Here is a 17,065-nt window from a genome sequence, read left to right as displayed (position 1 = left end):
ACCAAGCTTTAAGTTTTAAAAGCTTGTAAGAATTAAGATTCTAGAGATTCACCATATTGATTTCTAGATGCTGGCATGATTTTATACTCTCTGAAAACAATGTCAACATTCAATTAACTTCAGGTATACGTACGCTTACCATCTTTTGCTGATTTTGTAACAAGCACCCCACAGTCAATAACTCGTACATCTGCATAGGGCCTACTTGCAGTATCAGTTTTCAGATTCTCTATTTGTTCTATTACTTCAAAACCAGAAATAACCAGTCCAAAGACAACATGTACACTGCAGAAATAAAATATTTGGAAAGTACAAACATTTATATATTGCTGTAATTATTTTCTAATGAATTTCAGATTTTAAAAGTCATTCTGAAATAGAAACATTCAGCTTCATTGGCATCATTTGGCTCTTAAAATGTATTAAACTTAAAAATAAGATTTTTATTACTTTTAAATTTACAACGCTAAGATTTCATGCAACATGAAACAGAGGTCCACTCCAGTGCTATTTGAGATAATTACTTGATGTCATTCTAGTCTCTTCTACATGGGCAGAGTAAAACAGATCATCATTTCTAATCCATACTTCTATTTTTGAAATTTTGTGCAAGAGAGAGATCAAGAGTCCATAAACAAGGATGACAAAGTGCAGTTTTCCCCAGAGAAGCAGCATTTATAGGTCTATACAAACTCAGCATACAAGTTCCCACTGGCGTCGCAAGGACAGTTATAATTAAGGAACCCCCAGTTTTGTTTACCATACCACATTTCTCTGTCCTTCTTCCATTTACCCTATAACTTATACTTCCAGGAACTAATATATTTTGGGGATAAAAACATGCCACAAAAAAAAGAGTACTATCCAAATATATTAAACTTGACATTTCAACTCACTGATTTATGGACTGAGGGCAGCAACCAGTTTTAAAGAAATGAATGTTAGGATCTAAGACCTTCCAAATTTTTGACCAGCTTTAGAAAATAAGTTGCAACTTGAAATTTTTATAGAACTCAAACTTTTGTTTTCCATCTTGTTCTACTTTATATCTTTCACAGAATTAAGAATTTGTTTCCCATTGTTGTCTACTTTCAATATAACATGTGAAGACTTACAACCTTCAAATTTCAGCCATCATAGGAGAAACTATAAAGGATTCTTACCCATCGAGATGAGGAGCAGGTTTTGTTGTTCTGTTTGACAAACAGCAAGATGGTAAGATGGTAAAAAAAAAATAATCAGGGATTCAGATGAAGTAAAAGAGAATGACACAGGAAAAAAAAAAAGAGGTGAAGGTAAGACAAAAAAATAGTGAAAAAATCCAGTTACATACATGGAATTAAAACAACTTTACAGATTATACATACAGGCTTTTTTAAGCTTTTACATGAAATTTGTTTGAAGTTAGGCTAACTGTGCATACTTGAAAGTTGTACCAAGTATCATTTTATGCATGCAATAAACAATCCTCAAATAAGTGTCTTTAAATACACATTCAAATATAACTCACTAACATTTTTAATCACAGAGAAGATGCAATTTGGCAATAAATATTGGGTAACTAAAGGAATTTAAATGTTTCTGAAATTGTTAGGGTCTTGCATTACAAGGTCACTTTAAAGTCAGTTTATTTAAAAAAAGAAGAGAGTTATCATATGTTATATGTATCATATGATTCTCTGCTTTCCCCCCACACTACTTTCTTACTCTCCATTTTCTTGATTGGCCTCATGACTCAGAATACAAAGCAATACTTCTATCTTTAACCATCAAGACTATAGCACTTCAGCTCATAACCTCACAGGCTTCCCAAAAGCAACAGCAGCACAACGCAAGCAGACATTATATGCTACCCTACAGTTTACTTCTGTGATAAATGCAGACTTCCTCCCTATTTTTCAGCTTCCCACGTTTAGCTGTTTCTAGCCTGAAGGAGAAATGCAACTGCATTACATTTTGTGCGCTATCTTAAAAGGCATTTGGAGTTATGCCAAATTTCTGAGTTGACTTCAAATTGGAATATTCAAGGCTGTGCATATATAATTATATGTTAAGATTCACCTTTTTGATGATAATGCTATGACCTAGTGTCTCTCTATATCCTTCTCCAAAAAGGAAACAAAATTACTTCTACAAGTCAGCCTGCATTAATATTGCACAGGGAACCTCACTATGCAGACGAATTCAGTAAAGAACATCAGAACGTGCTTATATATTGGGGGAGAAAAAAAAATAGAAGTCAAGATAATATGCATTAGAAGTTATTTTAACATTTGAAAACTCTTAAAATAGTTTTTAAATCCTCCCCAGGCACTATTTTGCCTTTCTAGCCTTCTTCCAATGAACTCCCCTCTCAAAATAAATACTCAATCACAGATGCTTTTTCTCAATTTACAATAACACAGATGTGGTACCATGAAGTCAGTTTCACTGCTACAATAAAATACTACTTTTTAAGCACAAATCTTCAGTCCAGTTTTGAACTATTGGGGCACGAAACACTGCAGTGCTGGAACGCATGCCAAAAGATGGAACAGTGAATCAGGAGTGTTTACACTCTTGATTTTTTTTTTAAGCTCCAAATGCCAACCAGACCTTTCACTTCTGTCATACTAAATAATACAGTAAACTTCTTTGGTTTAACACAGGGAAAGAAATGCTATCAAGTCAACATTTAATTTCTCAATAGTAGGGGGTGTTCTTTGCTTTTCCCTTCCTAATACAGCATATTGCTACAAACAGAAAAATTCTTATAGCTTTTGAAGTTCTTTAAGCAAAAGTTAACTGCATTAACAACCTGCTGTTAAGTAAACATTTTAAGCGGGCTTAATTATAAAGCTGATTTAAAGTAGTGAAAAAACAGAAGTGGGTTACTTCAATGAAACCAATAATAAACAAGACTTAGTGCTTAGAATTAGCTGGAAACAGCAACGGGTTCAAACACACTTGATATGAATGCTGTAGTAATGTGCTCCTGCCATGCTGCAGCAGCACTTGAAGACCAATTGAGCAAACTACCTAAGCATGTACTTTCTTTAGACTAGTCCTCAATAAGCAAAGAAAGGGATAGTTGGTACATTAACACCCATGTAGAGGTTTCGTCCATTACACTGGCAATTTGATAGATAAAATGGAAAGGATTTTTCTCATTTACTTGTTCATGAAGTGAAAACACAAGGAAAAGCATCATCCAAAAAGAAAACTTTTCAGATGCATGAGTAGGTGTTAGGCAACTTAACAGACTTCCTATGGGAAGCAGAAACCCAACTCCTCATTGTGCTCTTGAAAGTTTTCCCACCTCAGTGTTAGGGTTGTAACATGACATTTATTCTGCAAACGTGCACTTTAAAAGACCACTTCAAAGTTTTCTGCATATGTTCTGCCTTTCAATCCTTTAGCATTTGCTTTGGTTTCAAAACTTCATCAGGAGAAAACCTACTTACTTCCTTTGCTCTATAGAAACCTAGAGTCATGATGAGTTCCTCCCCCAAAATAATATTTTATTAAAACATTTCTATACAGAACTTTTACAATTTAAAACATTCAAAATCTGCCTTATAATATATACTATTATCCAAGTTATTTACAGAAGGAGAAATACCTTTCTTCACTCAAGTTTAAAGTAAATTCGTTTAAGATACTGCTGAAGAGAAAAGCATCTTTTTGATAAAAGCATGTTATTGCCCACCCCCCCAAGAACCTCCGTCCTAACAAAGGATTCAATGCACATAACAATATGATCAGAAAAACAAGTTAGATAAAAACAGAAAGAAGAAAAGGAAAGGACACAGCCTTAGAGGAATGAGACATTACCTTTGGAGCGCACGATGTAACACTGTTTCTGTAAATTTTACACAAAAATGGCAGAAATAAATTGTAATACATTTTCAGACAAAACTGAGTCTATGTTTTATTAAATACAAGTTTAAAATTAATATCAATCAAGTTGTATGCAGAACAAGGATGCCTAAAAGAGGGCTCTAAATTTTCTTTAGACTACAAGGTACTTTGAAAACTACAGTAAGTACTCCTTAAAAACAAAAAGAAACCTACAGACATAACCTGCTTGCATACACTATTACAAAGATAAACAGGTAGAAAAGAGAATCCTCCCGCTCCCCTCTAAGTCTCAACCCAGCAAAAGTGTTAGAACACATGCACAACTTTAAGCAGATGAATAACCGATTTCAATGGGTTTATTCATGTGCTTGCAGTTACGTACGTGTTCAAATGCTCTACTGAATCCAGCTCTAAGTATATACTTCATAGGATGGCACACCATAGCTTAAACGTTTTGATTTACAAATGAAATGTGTTAAGACAGTAAGTCTACAACTTCAAACATTTCATAATTAGCTGACATCTTGCTCACATTATGAAGCTTTTCTAAAACTAAGAAAAATAGGTGCTTTCTCTAAAATACGTGCATTGCTATTAGATTGCTTGTGTTCAGAATTATAGAAAAACAAACACATTGCAGATGCAAAAAAGACAAAACGTGCACCAACTAATACCATACTTTTGCTCTGGTATAATCCTGAACAGCAGCAGTGTTTTAAAACTGCATTATCAGTTGAGCTTATCCATATTCCCCCCCCCCCAAATAAACTATTAGTTCTTAATTATGTCTCTGCATATTTGAGCATTGAAATGATCTGTTTGTTACTTACTACACATAAAAGCATCCTGTGAATGCTTTCACATGGGTTGTGCTTTTACATAAGCTTTTGATCAAGCCAATGGGACCCGCTTGTGTGATAAGCGCACATATACCACTTTTGCTCAAAGATAATGCAACATCAGCCCCTTTCATTTGAAATGTGCAGATTTTTATATTACTGTCAACTGTTCAATAATTAGCTCAAACGTATTTCATTCAGAGTTTAAAAAAGTTAACTGATGATTAGAAAAATACCTGTTTTGTGACACCAAAAAGACTTAGAAGTGAAGCACTTTTAATAAGCTGGTAATATTCAGAAATAATTTGTAAAATCAAACCAAAAAAGTCCTCACAATTTATTTTATCCTTCATTTAGCAGATCAAAGTGGTTAGTTTGTTTGAATTTAGTAACTAGGCACGGCACCACACATTAAAAACATTTTTAAAAAGCTATTTAGTTTTGAGCAAAAAAGCAGATCTTGAGACACACATTAAACCAATACCCTCAATATGGAGAGAAAAAAAAAAATAAAACCCAGCAGTAATAGCAAAACAGCCCAAGTTTGAAAAAGCTTTTGAACACAGGGGCAAGAACTCCAAGTGTTTGAACTGATAAGGAACACAACCGAGGACTCCTCTTTAAATTGTAATAAGGACATATTCCTCAGTAAACTACATGGCTAAATAACAAGGCAAGAAATTAATTATTACACAAAACTTCCCCATGACAACACAGAGGTTGGTTACTTTTTTTGCCTCCTACTCTTTTCTCTATGCTTCATTCTGCACAGTCACTTCTACTTTTCTAGTAAGTGTAGCTTGACAGATTTTGTACAATAATGGAAGCAAAGTTAACCCCATGTAAGCATTTGTAGGATCAGGAGTCTCATTAATTCAATAGTACTTTATATACTCATTTTCACAAGAGTTGCACTTCTTTTGTATTGCAACTTTCCTTACTAGCAGGTTGGGTATGGCCACAGGCACGATGGAGTTGCTCTAAAGAGAGAAGATACCTTCATCAGCTCAGCTTGACTGAGAAGCAGAATACATCGCTCGAGAAGAACATCATCCAACAAGTAATACAGCCACTGAGCTGGAACACCCAAGAACAGGCCGACTATCTGCCCCCCCTCCCCCCCCCCCAAATCAGGAACCTAAAGACATTAGCTCTATTTGTGCAATGCTCTGGATGCATTCCCCCAATAACTAATAATAATACTAATCTTTTCAGCAGCAGTTCAAAACAGATATTGGAGTATATAGGAAAAGGAAGATGATTCTAGAGTGGTTCCTGTCAACCTCTACCCCATCCTAGGGATTCTATATCTGAGTATCAACCTGGAAACAGGACAATTAAAACAAGATTAACACACTCAGGTGGTATATAGAACGCTTGCTAAATAACTGATGGCTCTAAAAAATTATTCACAGAAAAGAGGCAAATTAAATAGTGGTGCTATCTGAAAAATATAAATAGCTAATTTATAAACTGGTACCTTACAACTGTCTTCAACACAAGTCTGCCATAAAATGCTACAACAGGTCCCTTTGGGTATAGAAAACTGAAATTCCAGTATTTCACAAATCCAAACATTATAAAGGGATAGTCTCTGTGTCCTTCCTGCTGGATTTCAACGAGATGCATTTCTTCAGACTAGGAAATGTTTATTAGACACATGTGTGAATAGACTTGGCCTATTTAAAGTACAGGTGCATGAAAAACAATCCTGCCTTAGCTAAACACTCTTTCAACCCAACTGTTACTCCTATTCAAGTAAGAAAAGAGATAAGAAGCGGGGAAAATTAGTCAATGAGCATTAAATACAGCACTTCTAACATTATATATTTATACACAGTTCTGACTTTTCCACCTTGCCAGTTTCTACCAGTGTTTTAATTTATGTTCATTCTTTTTACACTGGCCTCACTGGAGCTTCCCAACGATACTTACACTGTCTTTTCCATTCCCAGTTCTCTATTGTTGCTTATAAATGTTTCAAACTCATTCATGCCAGAGAAATTCCTGATGAATCAAAGCAAGCTGATGATACTTTAGGATTGGTCAGATACTTGTTTACATTAAGATTAGTCTGGAGCTTCTACTTCAAGTAAAACTGACCACTGCAGCTCAACTTTTAACAATTTTTAGGCATTGCATAGAGTCTTATTGTGACCAGTTTGTTAGTGCAGTCTGTCAAAGAGATATTTGCTGCTTGATTACTCTCTCTAAAGACTAGTTATTCCAAATGACACTTATCTGTGTTAAGCAGGGAAAGCACTTCTGATGAGCAAGCAAAAGTGTTATAGTCAGAAATCTTGCCATTATTTTAGCCCTAATTGAACAAATACTTATATAAAAAAACCAGATTATTTGCACTCCTTATTTGCTACATTAGACATGTGTATGATACAGAAATATAGAGTTGTCATCCCTGAGGTTATCTATGAACTATTAAAAAAATGCAGAGATCTAAAGAAGTTCAGATGGAGATGGACTACTTCCCTTTCTAGAAATCTAATCAATAAAATTAAACATGTTCAAACTGTTAAAAATCTAAAGACTGCCATTGGAGACTGCTCTTTCACACAATTTTCAGGTTACACATTTGAAGAACATTTTTCGTAATTATAAGCTACTGAATAACTGAGCATTCTTTTGAGTATAAGAAACACATTTGAATTTCAGCTTAAAGGATAGCACTAAAGGAAACAAACACATTTTATTAAAGAAAAGCTGTACAGATACACAGTACATTCCCTAAAGTAATCAGACAAATGTCACCAAGCAAGACTAACTGCTTTAATATATTGCATTTTAAAGTTAAGTCAGAAACTGCCTAGTTAAAGTCTTTAGTAGTTGTTTCCTACTTTGAATCTTAAAATTCGAACTCTCCATGTCATGAAGCAGAAACCAAGTTCCACCATCAAAAAAACTATACAAAAAGACAGATTGTTGAACTATGTGTTTCACCATCCATCCTTGCCTATTTGTAAACTGAGTTATCAAACATGAACCTGAATTTGCAACTGACTGTATACATACACACCTGCCTTTACCAGCAGCCTCAGTGGCTTCTGTATGGATTCTGTAATTGTACATATTCATACCCAGGATCAGCTGCAGTACTGGAGGCCAAAGGTGGGATTCAGCTTAAATGCATAAACTTGAATAAAGTCTAGGATCTAAAGGAGATCTACAGATCTAGGGAGAACGCTCAATTGCCAACATATAGGCATCTTGAGCTGCCCTACTGTATCCTGCCTGGCTTCCAGCTCCTACTCCAGGACTGCAGGGTGTCTTGCAGGTGTGACAACCTATTTGCACACCCTGTCTCGGAGTTCCCAGTGGTGTCTCGAACAGCATTAGATGCCTGCATGTGGTAAAATGAAAAAAGCCTCGGTCAAGAGGGTCACAGAAGTCTACAGCATTTAGAGCGTGCTTTAAAGACCAGACAGCAGCCCACCTAAACCTCATCGGTTATACTGGGAGTTTACTCCTGGGCTTGATTCACCTGCCTGAATCTAGGGCAAGCTGGTGCCATTTAAAGACACTACAGGATATCCAAGAAATCTGCATGGGGCAGGCAGGTAAGACACAAGACCGTCAGAAGATCCACACCCTTCTCTCCCAGAAGCTGAAGGCCAGGTAGGATACCCCAGGACCCTAAAAACGGCTTTAGATTCCTACAGGCAGCTGAGGTGAACCTAGCTTACATGAAGACGATTATGTTTAGGTATCTTACTCTGCCTGAATTCCCACCAAACTAACACTTTCTCTTTACAGTGATTTTATGAAAAAACAAGATTTTTTGAAGAAATCTGCATCTTTCAAAATACTTCTGTGTTTGACGAAAGTGCTCTTAAATATTGCTCATTTTATTGTCCCATGTCAGTTATAATTTAGCATCTAACACAACCTTAGGTTGCTTTAGTGTGTGTGGAGAGACAAGGCACTTATGTCTGTTAAATCTAATTGAATCAGTAAGCTGAGTCTACTAAGCATAAGGGAAAGAAGACGACTTCTGAATCAAATGCAGGAGAGAAAAGAAACTTTAGAGCCCTCAAATGATAGCTTCTTGACTGATGTGACATCATTGAGTTTTCATGTATATTGTTCAGATAAGCTTAAAAATGGAAAATTATGACAAGAGAACGAAAAGATAAGTCACCAAGTAGTAAATAGCGAACCAATGTCTTGCAGAGAGCTTATTAAACCACAGGGTTTTTTTTTAATATAGAGATTGTTTTCCATATTAATGTGTATACATATAAATTCAGGTTTCCTGTAAGGAAGCACATCTAAACTTTGATTTGAAGGTAACAGAAAACAAGCTTTTGACACTTACGATTTTTACCTCTATGGCAAGTCAGAACAGTGGTAACTGTGAAAGACTTCCTCTTAGGTTCCTATTCATTTTCCATTTTTAGGGCATTCTTTAGGAAGAGACCTAAAAATGTCTCTTATCTGAACTTCATCATATCATACTGAAGATCTTTTTCAGGCAAAGGAAAAAAAAAAATTCTTGAGGAAAATTGACTCCTTTACTGAAGACAGTGAAGCGCGATTCATTCTTATACCCCAAGAAAGATGGCAAAGAAAAAACAGTTTTTCTAGTTAAGTAACTACACTAAAATTTACTTTTGAAAACACCAGTGTTATTGCACAAAGTTCTTCTCAGCACAAGCCCAAAGTTATAATCCAGATCTTTTCAAATACAAACTGTTAAACATTAACAGAAGGTAATTTTTAAAAGAGAGTTAACAGGAGAAATAATCACATAAAAATTAGCATGTTTAAAAATACTAATACTGAACCTAGAATACAACTACTTTAACGAGAAGACCCTGACATATCAGACCTGAGTATTTATTGATGGTCATGTGTTTTCTACAATTTAACAGAACATGGCTACATACTAGAATGGATTTTTTTTTTTTAAAGTAATGAAGGAAAAATATGATTACCATCATGTAATTTTACATAGTGTTGGTACCAAAGTAGTTGGTATATGCACAAGTAAACAGAACTATGCAGCAATATAGAAGAAAAGCATGTCAGGAACAAACACTCCAAAATAAAAAAAAGTAAGGGAAAAAAAAAACAAAACCAAGAAACAAAACCCCCCCTCATCCTCCTCCTCCCCAAAAAAAACAAACTCAAAAAACCCAAAACCAAAACACCCCCCAAACTAAATCATAAGTCATTGTATTTTAAAGAGCACATGCAAAACCATACAAATCACCTCCAGATCTCACTCCCTTTTGCATACAATGCTCAACATTGTAATTTGCAGATAATCTGTTAAGATTTGGTTGGTGCACGTACAAAGCCAATGAATCTATTTTCTGGGCACTAATAACTTATTGCATAAGCCATATTTTTAGGGTAAAAAGCAATGAACGAGGAACATCCATGTAGTACCAGCTTCTAATCCAAATGAATGCCACAAGCAAATTGCGATAACTAATGTTTCCTATTATAGGTTACACTGCAGGTACCCACTCAACCCTATTTAAAATAAGGCGGATAACATTGTTATAAGTTAATTTAGCAATACCATCTTTCTCATGAACAGCGCTTCTCTGTTTAAGAAAAGCTCAACTGTCATATTACATCTACTCACATGAAAAATTGGGAACCATTGGTATGTTTCCCTCGGTTTGCCATTGACAAAAGGAACGCTCTGTCATGTTTGAGAATAAAGTTTTCATCTGTTTGAAGAAAAAATATGTTTGTCAGATTTTCCCTGACAAGGAATGCAAGACTAATTTTCTTAGTAACTTATGGATGCTATAAGGAGAAATTCTTCTGCTGCTGAAGAAACACGAACAGGTTGGAAAAAACAAAAATCAAGTTTAAACAAGCCTCTCAAAAGTTACAGTAGAAGCAGTTATGAGACAGAAAGCATTCTTTCTTTAAAAAAGTTTCAGATATAGTGCAAACATTTCTAATGAAAAAAATTAAAGTCATTATTAGCATCTTCAATAAACATTAGATTCTCACACACTTGTATTTAAATCCAGCATTTTCTGGATAAGAACAAGGTTGGCAGACTTACTGACATCCTAAAACAAGACTTAACATACATGATCCTGTTATTTACACAGCACACACCTCAGGTAGAAAGAAAAAAAGCCATTTCCCTGGTATGGCACATTAAAAGATAGCCACCTATCAATTCAAAACTGGAAGTCTCAAAACATACAAGTGAAAAAAAAACCTAGATACCTGAATGAGAAACTAACGAACGTATTCTTCCTGCAGCCTAAATATGAACTCAATTAAGACTAAACTAAGCATGCATTTTATATTCCAGTGAATTAAAGAGCACTTCCGGTTGTACAGCATGATACAAAACCAGATTTTCTGAAGTTCATTTTCAAAGCTAAAAATAGTAATTTGAGTGTACAAAGCCGTTATTTTTAAGATTACACATCAAAACACAATGCTGCATGTTTAGCACTCACTGCCTTTAGAAACGAACCCTAGTACCTCCTTAGCAAATGGATCTATTTGAGACTTTCTTCTGACTAAAGGCTGTAATGCTCCAACACCAAACTATGTCTCTGTTTAAGACAAACTTAATGGCATGCACTTAACCACGCAGAGCTACTCGCAAAAAACAGAGAACCAGGGGCTATTACATAAATACATATAGTGCCTTTATTAACACTTGAATACCACAGTAACTACCTGTTTTTCTGCAAGAAGGAATTGTATGTCTTTAAACGAAAACTTTATAAACTCACCATTTTCCTCCCAACAACAGATTTTAAAAAGAGGTAAATGTAATTCACAAATTCTTTGCAAGGAAAATAACTTGTGTAGCATATAAACGAAGTCAAACACTTTTATAAACGAACACTAAACATACAAACCTTGAATAGGGAAGGGGAGGAAAGGGACATTAACAAAAGAAGAAATAACTGTTTAGAGCTGGAAATTATGCCAGTATTCTCTCTCAGAATAAGTCATTAACCCTCAGAAAGGTTAGACACAGAACTCTTCATTTCTCCAAGCAACACAGATATCCATCTACAAACGGACGTATCAGTTGTCTATATATTTACTAGGGAGGGTACAAGGGAACAGAGTTTGAATTTGTGTTACTGAGCTTTTGTCTCTTACCTTTTCATTTTGCAAAAGACCACATTCTCTATAAACAAAAGAATATGTTGACAGTTTTAGGCAGGAAGATAGGAGTTTATTCATGAATAAAGTTGCCTAACCTCCATGCTGAAAGTCATGTTTAACCAATAATGTTAGCCTTAATTAATTGTCAGTTAAAGTTAAATATTACCAAAAAATTATCTGAAAGTCATGCATATAAAAATAATTCTCATGCAACATTAGTTTCATGCAAAAGGTGATCTATAAGTAGACCTGCTTTCATTAAGTAGCTTGGGAATCAAGACTTGTTTATCTCAGAACTGAATAAAGAATCTGCAAAGACATATTTCCCCTTACCTTTGAAATAGCCACCATAAATAGATTCACCTCCTTTTCCATTACCTACACATTAAAAAGCATGAATTAAACCTTTTGTTTCATTTATGAAAAAAGCTGCGTGTAGCATTCCACCAGTTTATAACAAACCAGGGTACTCTGGCCAGTTACTAGTATCTGAGCATAAGCTCCTTAATTAAAAGTCACAGCCATGCATTATCCTGTTCACGCTCAAAATATTGAGAATGAAGACTGCCTTCGTGCCTCTCAACACTGGCAAGTCTGAAGCAGGGCTCCAAAGGCTAATCCTCACTGGTATTTGCTAAAGCAACAGGAGATAGCAAAACAACAACAGCACACGAAAAAATAAAGACAACAGTAGGTATGACCAACAATCTTGCCCGGCTCAGAGCAGCTGAGAGACCACGAGAATGGATGAGATCAGGAAGTAGCTAGCAGTTTTAAAGGTACTTCTACTCGACTCTCAAAACAAGCTATTCCCTCACCACACCTGTTTTATCAGGTACAAGATTGCAGGACACAGCGAAGAAGATACACATTTTGGTAAGGACAGGTATTTCAGGGAAGGACAACAGGCTAAAACATTGTTGTACACATACTGCAAGGAAGGAAACAAAGAAACTCCTGGAAAATCTCCTTTTGGAGACTTATCCGTTAAACACTTCTAGCTCATTTACTAAAAATAATTTTTAAAAGTAAGCTTATTCAAATAGTTAGGTCCCTGTATCAATAGAGCATTACTAGTGTTGCCTCTACTGCAGACACTAAAGTGAAAAGCAGTAAGACTACATTTTGGATTTGAATTATGTTTTAATAAGATAGGTGTTAAGTCCAGCAAGGGTTGTTTGTTTTTTTTTTTCTTATTTAAGTTAACACATTTTCTAAATAAATATGACTTCAGTTGAAACATTTTAGAATTTCAAAGATTAACAAAGAAATAGGTGATCTATGCTATACTTCACAGCAAATGAAATATTTTTATGGCATTGTAATGCTTCCATGGCATTTCCTAAAGTTACATTATAACCACAGAAGTTATAACATTTCTGTTCCACTTAAAACATTTCAGTTTTAAAAGTGTATTTTACCTTCGCTGAAGTCCCCACCCTGAATCATGAAGTTTTTAACCACACGATGGAATGTAGTGCCTTTGTAACACAGCTTCTTTCCAGTTGTTTTGCCAATTCCTTTTTCACCTGCAAGACGGTTAAACAAAAATAATCTACAGGTTGTCACTGAACAAATTCCAAAGGTTTTATCTCCCTGGTGCTAATGGATATGACAGCCATCAGAATAGCACAACTATAAAAGATAATACAGTCCTACCTGTTGCCTTTTCATGCCCATTAATAGCACAAGGGACCCATTTACAAGGGGACTCTCAAGTGAAAATTATCAGTATCTGCCTAGATTTTTGGTCATGTTTCAGCGTGTCCCTCAGGCTGTGGATAATCCCCTTAGAGAATGGGATCCTGCCTTGCACTTGACCATGTAATTGAGTCAGTACATTAAGGTGAGAGGTGAGCTTTAGAACACGGCCAGAAGTTGTAGCCCCTATTTCTTTTTTTTACTCTCCTTTATGATATCACCAAGAAAGCACAGTCCTTATCATAATAAATGGCAATACTTGTGACTTCCCTTCCTTTCATGCACGATACAACTGTGGGCAAAATCATATAACTCCACTACTTCCCCATAAGCCACAGACACTTCAGACAATGCACTTAAGCTCCTGGCCAAACGGTGGAGGGCTAAGTTCCTGCAAAAGCTGTACTGTGTCACTCCGATTTTCAAAACCAATCCTTGGACTCCCAGTCAGGCATAAGACGGAGACCAGTTGTTCCACTGGTTAGAGCTGCAGCACCTCCCTAAGCTCAGACACTTCTCCACAACAACCAGTACAAAGCCCATGAGCTGGACTTCTGTTTTGTTTATGGCCAAATATTAGCCTTATTCTTTTTGCCCTAAATATGCCTGAATTTTGTCTGAAAAAGAAAAAATGTTGTCTTTGAGCCCCATCTACTTGCACCCTTCCTGCCTAAGCAGTTCTTTCCATGTGCTACAAATCACTCAAATACAATGGTGGAGGAGAACTTACAGAGTGATTGCAAGGGATAACCCATTAGCTGAGGAGGGCACAACACAAGGGCCTTTATCAAAGTGCCCTTCTCCCTTTGGCAGGTAAGCTTTGCTCTCATGCCCTATTAACACCCTGCACTGCCAACCCAATCTGAGATATTTTGAGTTAGGTGCCCAATAGTGGTCTCCGTTTGAGATTATGAGAAGGGGAGCTCCTGACAAAGCACCGAAGAGCAGGTGGTCTTGTGCTTATTCAGTAGGTGGACGGACTGAAGGACCTGCAAATGCCAGTTTGCAAGTCCAGATGTTTGAATTTAAATGCAAGGAGCCTCTTGCTGTCAAGACAGATAGCGTTCTTTCACAGTAGCCAGGTCTATTTCTGACAACAATGTCAGGCTGCAGGAAGGCAGCCAGAATCACCCTGTCCTCCTCCATCTGTTTCTGACAAAAACATCCTGGCTTGCCTCACAGAGGCTATGGAGGGAGCAGCAGGCATGATGATGGGCACAGCATTTCATCTCCAGTCTTTCTCTCAGGGCATATCACCTTGCCTTGAGACAAGTGAAACCACTCTTCACAATGACACAACGGAAGTGCACAGCCCAAATCAAGTTTCTTTGAGGTCCATAACAGTATAAGTGAGGACACATGGGACTCTGCAGCTGTGATGCCTCTATCAGCTACCATGTAGGGGGGTATCCATAAATGCCTAAGGAAAAAGAACATACTGGATTGGCCTAGCATGCAGAATCCTGAATTTATGTAGTACAGAAGTGTACAGTGCTCACGGTCTGCTGCTAAGGTATCCCATTATGTAGACTATATGGCCCAGAATGGGATAGCATCCCCTCTCTATTACACAGGTATATACCTCCTTAGATGAGCACAGACCTCACATATGGCTACAAGATGATGTCAGTGCCAGAAAGTGATGCTGTATTGAGTAAACCTCCAGTGATTCAAAGATTTCTTGCAAAGACCAAAAGATAGGAACTCACACTTCTACGATGACTGAAGTTCTACCAATGGATCTTGCTGTGAAAAGTGGCAGGAGTCAGGGGAGCCTGACTTCTGGAAGCAAATTACTTATTTGGTCTCTGAAAATGGTATAGCAGCTCACAGTTCTAAAAATTTAAAGCAACCCTTCACATCTCTGTTCTGGTTGCCAGACGTCAATGCCACCTTACCAGTACACCTTCATCTCCCATCACAGAACTGCTGCTCTTCTGAAGACAAGCTTTGTAGGTCCTCTAACATAATCTAGGCAAACACAGAAGCAGTAGCCCAACTGGAATGATACATCAGTCCACAGGGACAGGGCGAAAGTACTTTCCTGAGAACTGCTGGATCCTACTGTGAAGAGTGTGGATGACACTAACACTGGCCTGCCGCTCCTGGCCACAGTTCTCATCTGTGGTACCATGCCGGAGACAGCATCCTTGTGTAGAGTGCTCACTTTAGATGCTGAGGCAATCGAGGTTCTGACAGTACAAGGCAGGAGGGCAGGAAAAATGGCATGCATAATGCAGATAAACTAGCAGTAATAAGTGCACTGGAAGAACTTGTCAAGGAGAAGCAGAAAGGCAGACAGAACCGTTGACAGGAAAAAAACCTCAGGCAAACTGAACAGTAACACAGATGTAATTAGCGCAAACAGGAAAAGAATTAATGTTAGCCACGCAACCCTAGCCTCCAAGCTCTGCCATCCTGAGTTCAAGTTTGAGAACTACTATGGCAGAAAAGAGATGGCTTCTACCAGTAACAGAAATGAATATAACTTAATTCTCTTAAACATTACATTCAACAAAAGAAATGAAATTACTTCAGGTTCTTCTATATGCTTTTCTCTCCCCCACAGAATTTAATTATCATGTGTTTATTACCAAATTTTTAAAGATATCTGTCAAATCATCGTTCTATCCTATGAGTACACAGTAGCAAACACAATTTGCAAGAACAAAACAAATGTTTCGGGTAGCTTTTAAGTCTGCGGGTCTGATCTCAAGAGTAGACCTCCTAACTTTGTGCTTACTTTTAAATGTTCTTCCAATTAAAGACAGGTTCCAGCTGACAACATCAATGAAACCTGTACAGCTAGCTGTAGAACAGAATTCAAACAGGGATGCAATACAAAGAAGTCAAGACTTTTAAAGTTTTCTTTCTTCTGCTTGTTTGTTTCATTCCTCATCATCTCCAACACCTTTTCCTTCCTTTACCTCCACCTAACATTTTTCTAGCAAAGCTGCTGTAAGGATTTAAACAATCCTTCAGAGCTACAGAACATGAGGCTCAGACATTACATTATTCAGTCTGCTGCTGCATTTTATTTCTTATCTTTTGTAACCTATTCCAATTAAGATAAACTTCAAAAGAGTTCCCATTTTTCTACGACAGTTGTACCATTCTTCCCCATTCTCAGTCTATCCCTAGGTATCTCTTTAATAAGTGATTAAAAAAAAATCAGAAAGTCGAATAAAAAGAGGGGGCATTACCACACAGACCTCAAAAAAAAAAAAGAGATATGTACTGTACCTTCCACAAGTTCATAGTATTATAAAGCTCTTCTAAATCTTCACAGAGATTATTTAGAATCACATTCTGGGATTTGAGCTCTGACAAGATGAACTTTAAGAAGTTAACGCATAAGGTTATCAACAAATTTGTTTCACATAACCAGTTAGCTAAAAGCTGTTCACTAAAGCCAGATGTTAAAATACTGCCTGGAAAGTCTTGCTGGAACATTTTCATGATTTCAAAAAGAGTTATTTCATATACAAGGTAGAAGCTTCACTGGTGCAGTTAATTCAAGGTATATTGCAAGTTGCTGAGCATTCAGGTATGAAAGACCAGGAGAT

At 36.7% G+C, this 17,065-nt stretch overlaps 1 protein-coding gene across 8 annotated transcripts in view; it reads right to left on the bottom strand.

Annotated features, from left to right (window-relative positions):
- NKTR (natural killer cell triggering receptor) overlaps window positions 1-17,065 on the bottom strand; it is a 45,028-nt gene that overhangs the window by 16,110 nt on the left and 11,853 nt on the right. For 7 of the 8 annotated variants that reach the window (XM_072854838.1, XM_072854833.1, XM_072854837.1 and 4 more), the window contains 5 exons: window positions 13,220-13,327; window positions 12,132-12,176; window positions 10,288-10,375; window positions 1,164-1,193; window positions 140-285 (listed from right to left, as the gene is read on the bottom strand). In XM_072854838.1, the coding sequence (XP_072710939.1) occupies window positions 140-285; window positions 1,164-1,193; window positions 10,288-10,375; window positions 12,132-12,176; window positions 13,220-13,327 (417 nt within the window). Of the gene's footprint in view, window positions 1-139; window positions 286-1,163; window positions 1,194-10,287; window positions 10,376-11,792; window positions 11,821-12,131; window positions 12,177-13,219; window positions 13,328-17,065 lie in introns of those variants that run through there. The other variant, XM_072854841.1, reaches the window with a different exon arrangement.

Source organism: Ciconia boyciana, chromosome 2 (assembly GCF_034638445.1).
Source record: "Ciconia boyciana chromosome 2, ASM3463844v1, whole genome shotgun sequence".
NCBI lineage: Eukaryota > Metazoa > Chordata > Aves > Ciconiiformes > Ciconiidae > Ciconia > Ciconia boyciana.
Note: the sequence above shows the minus strand (reverse complement) of the source record. Positions and strands in the feature narration are given on the sequence as shown.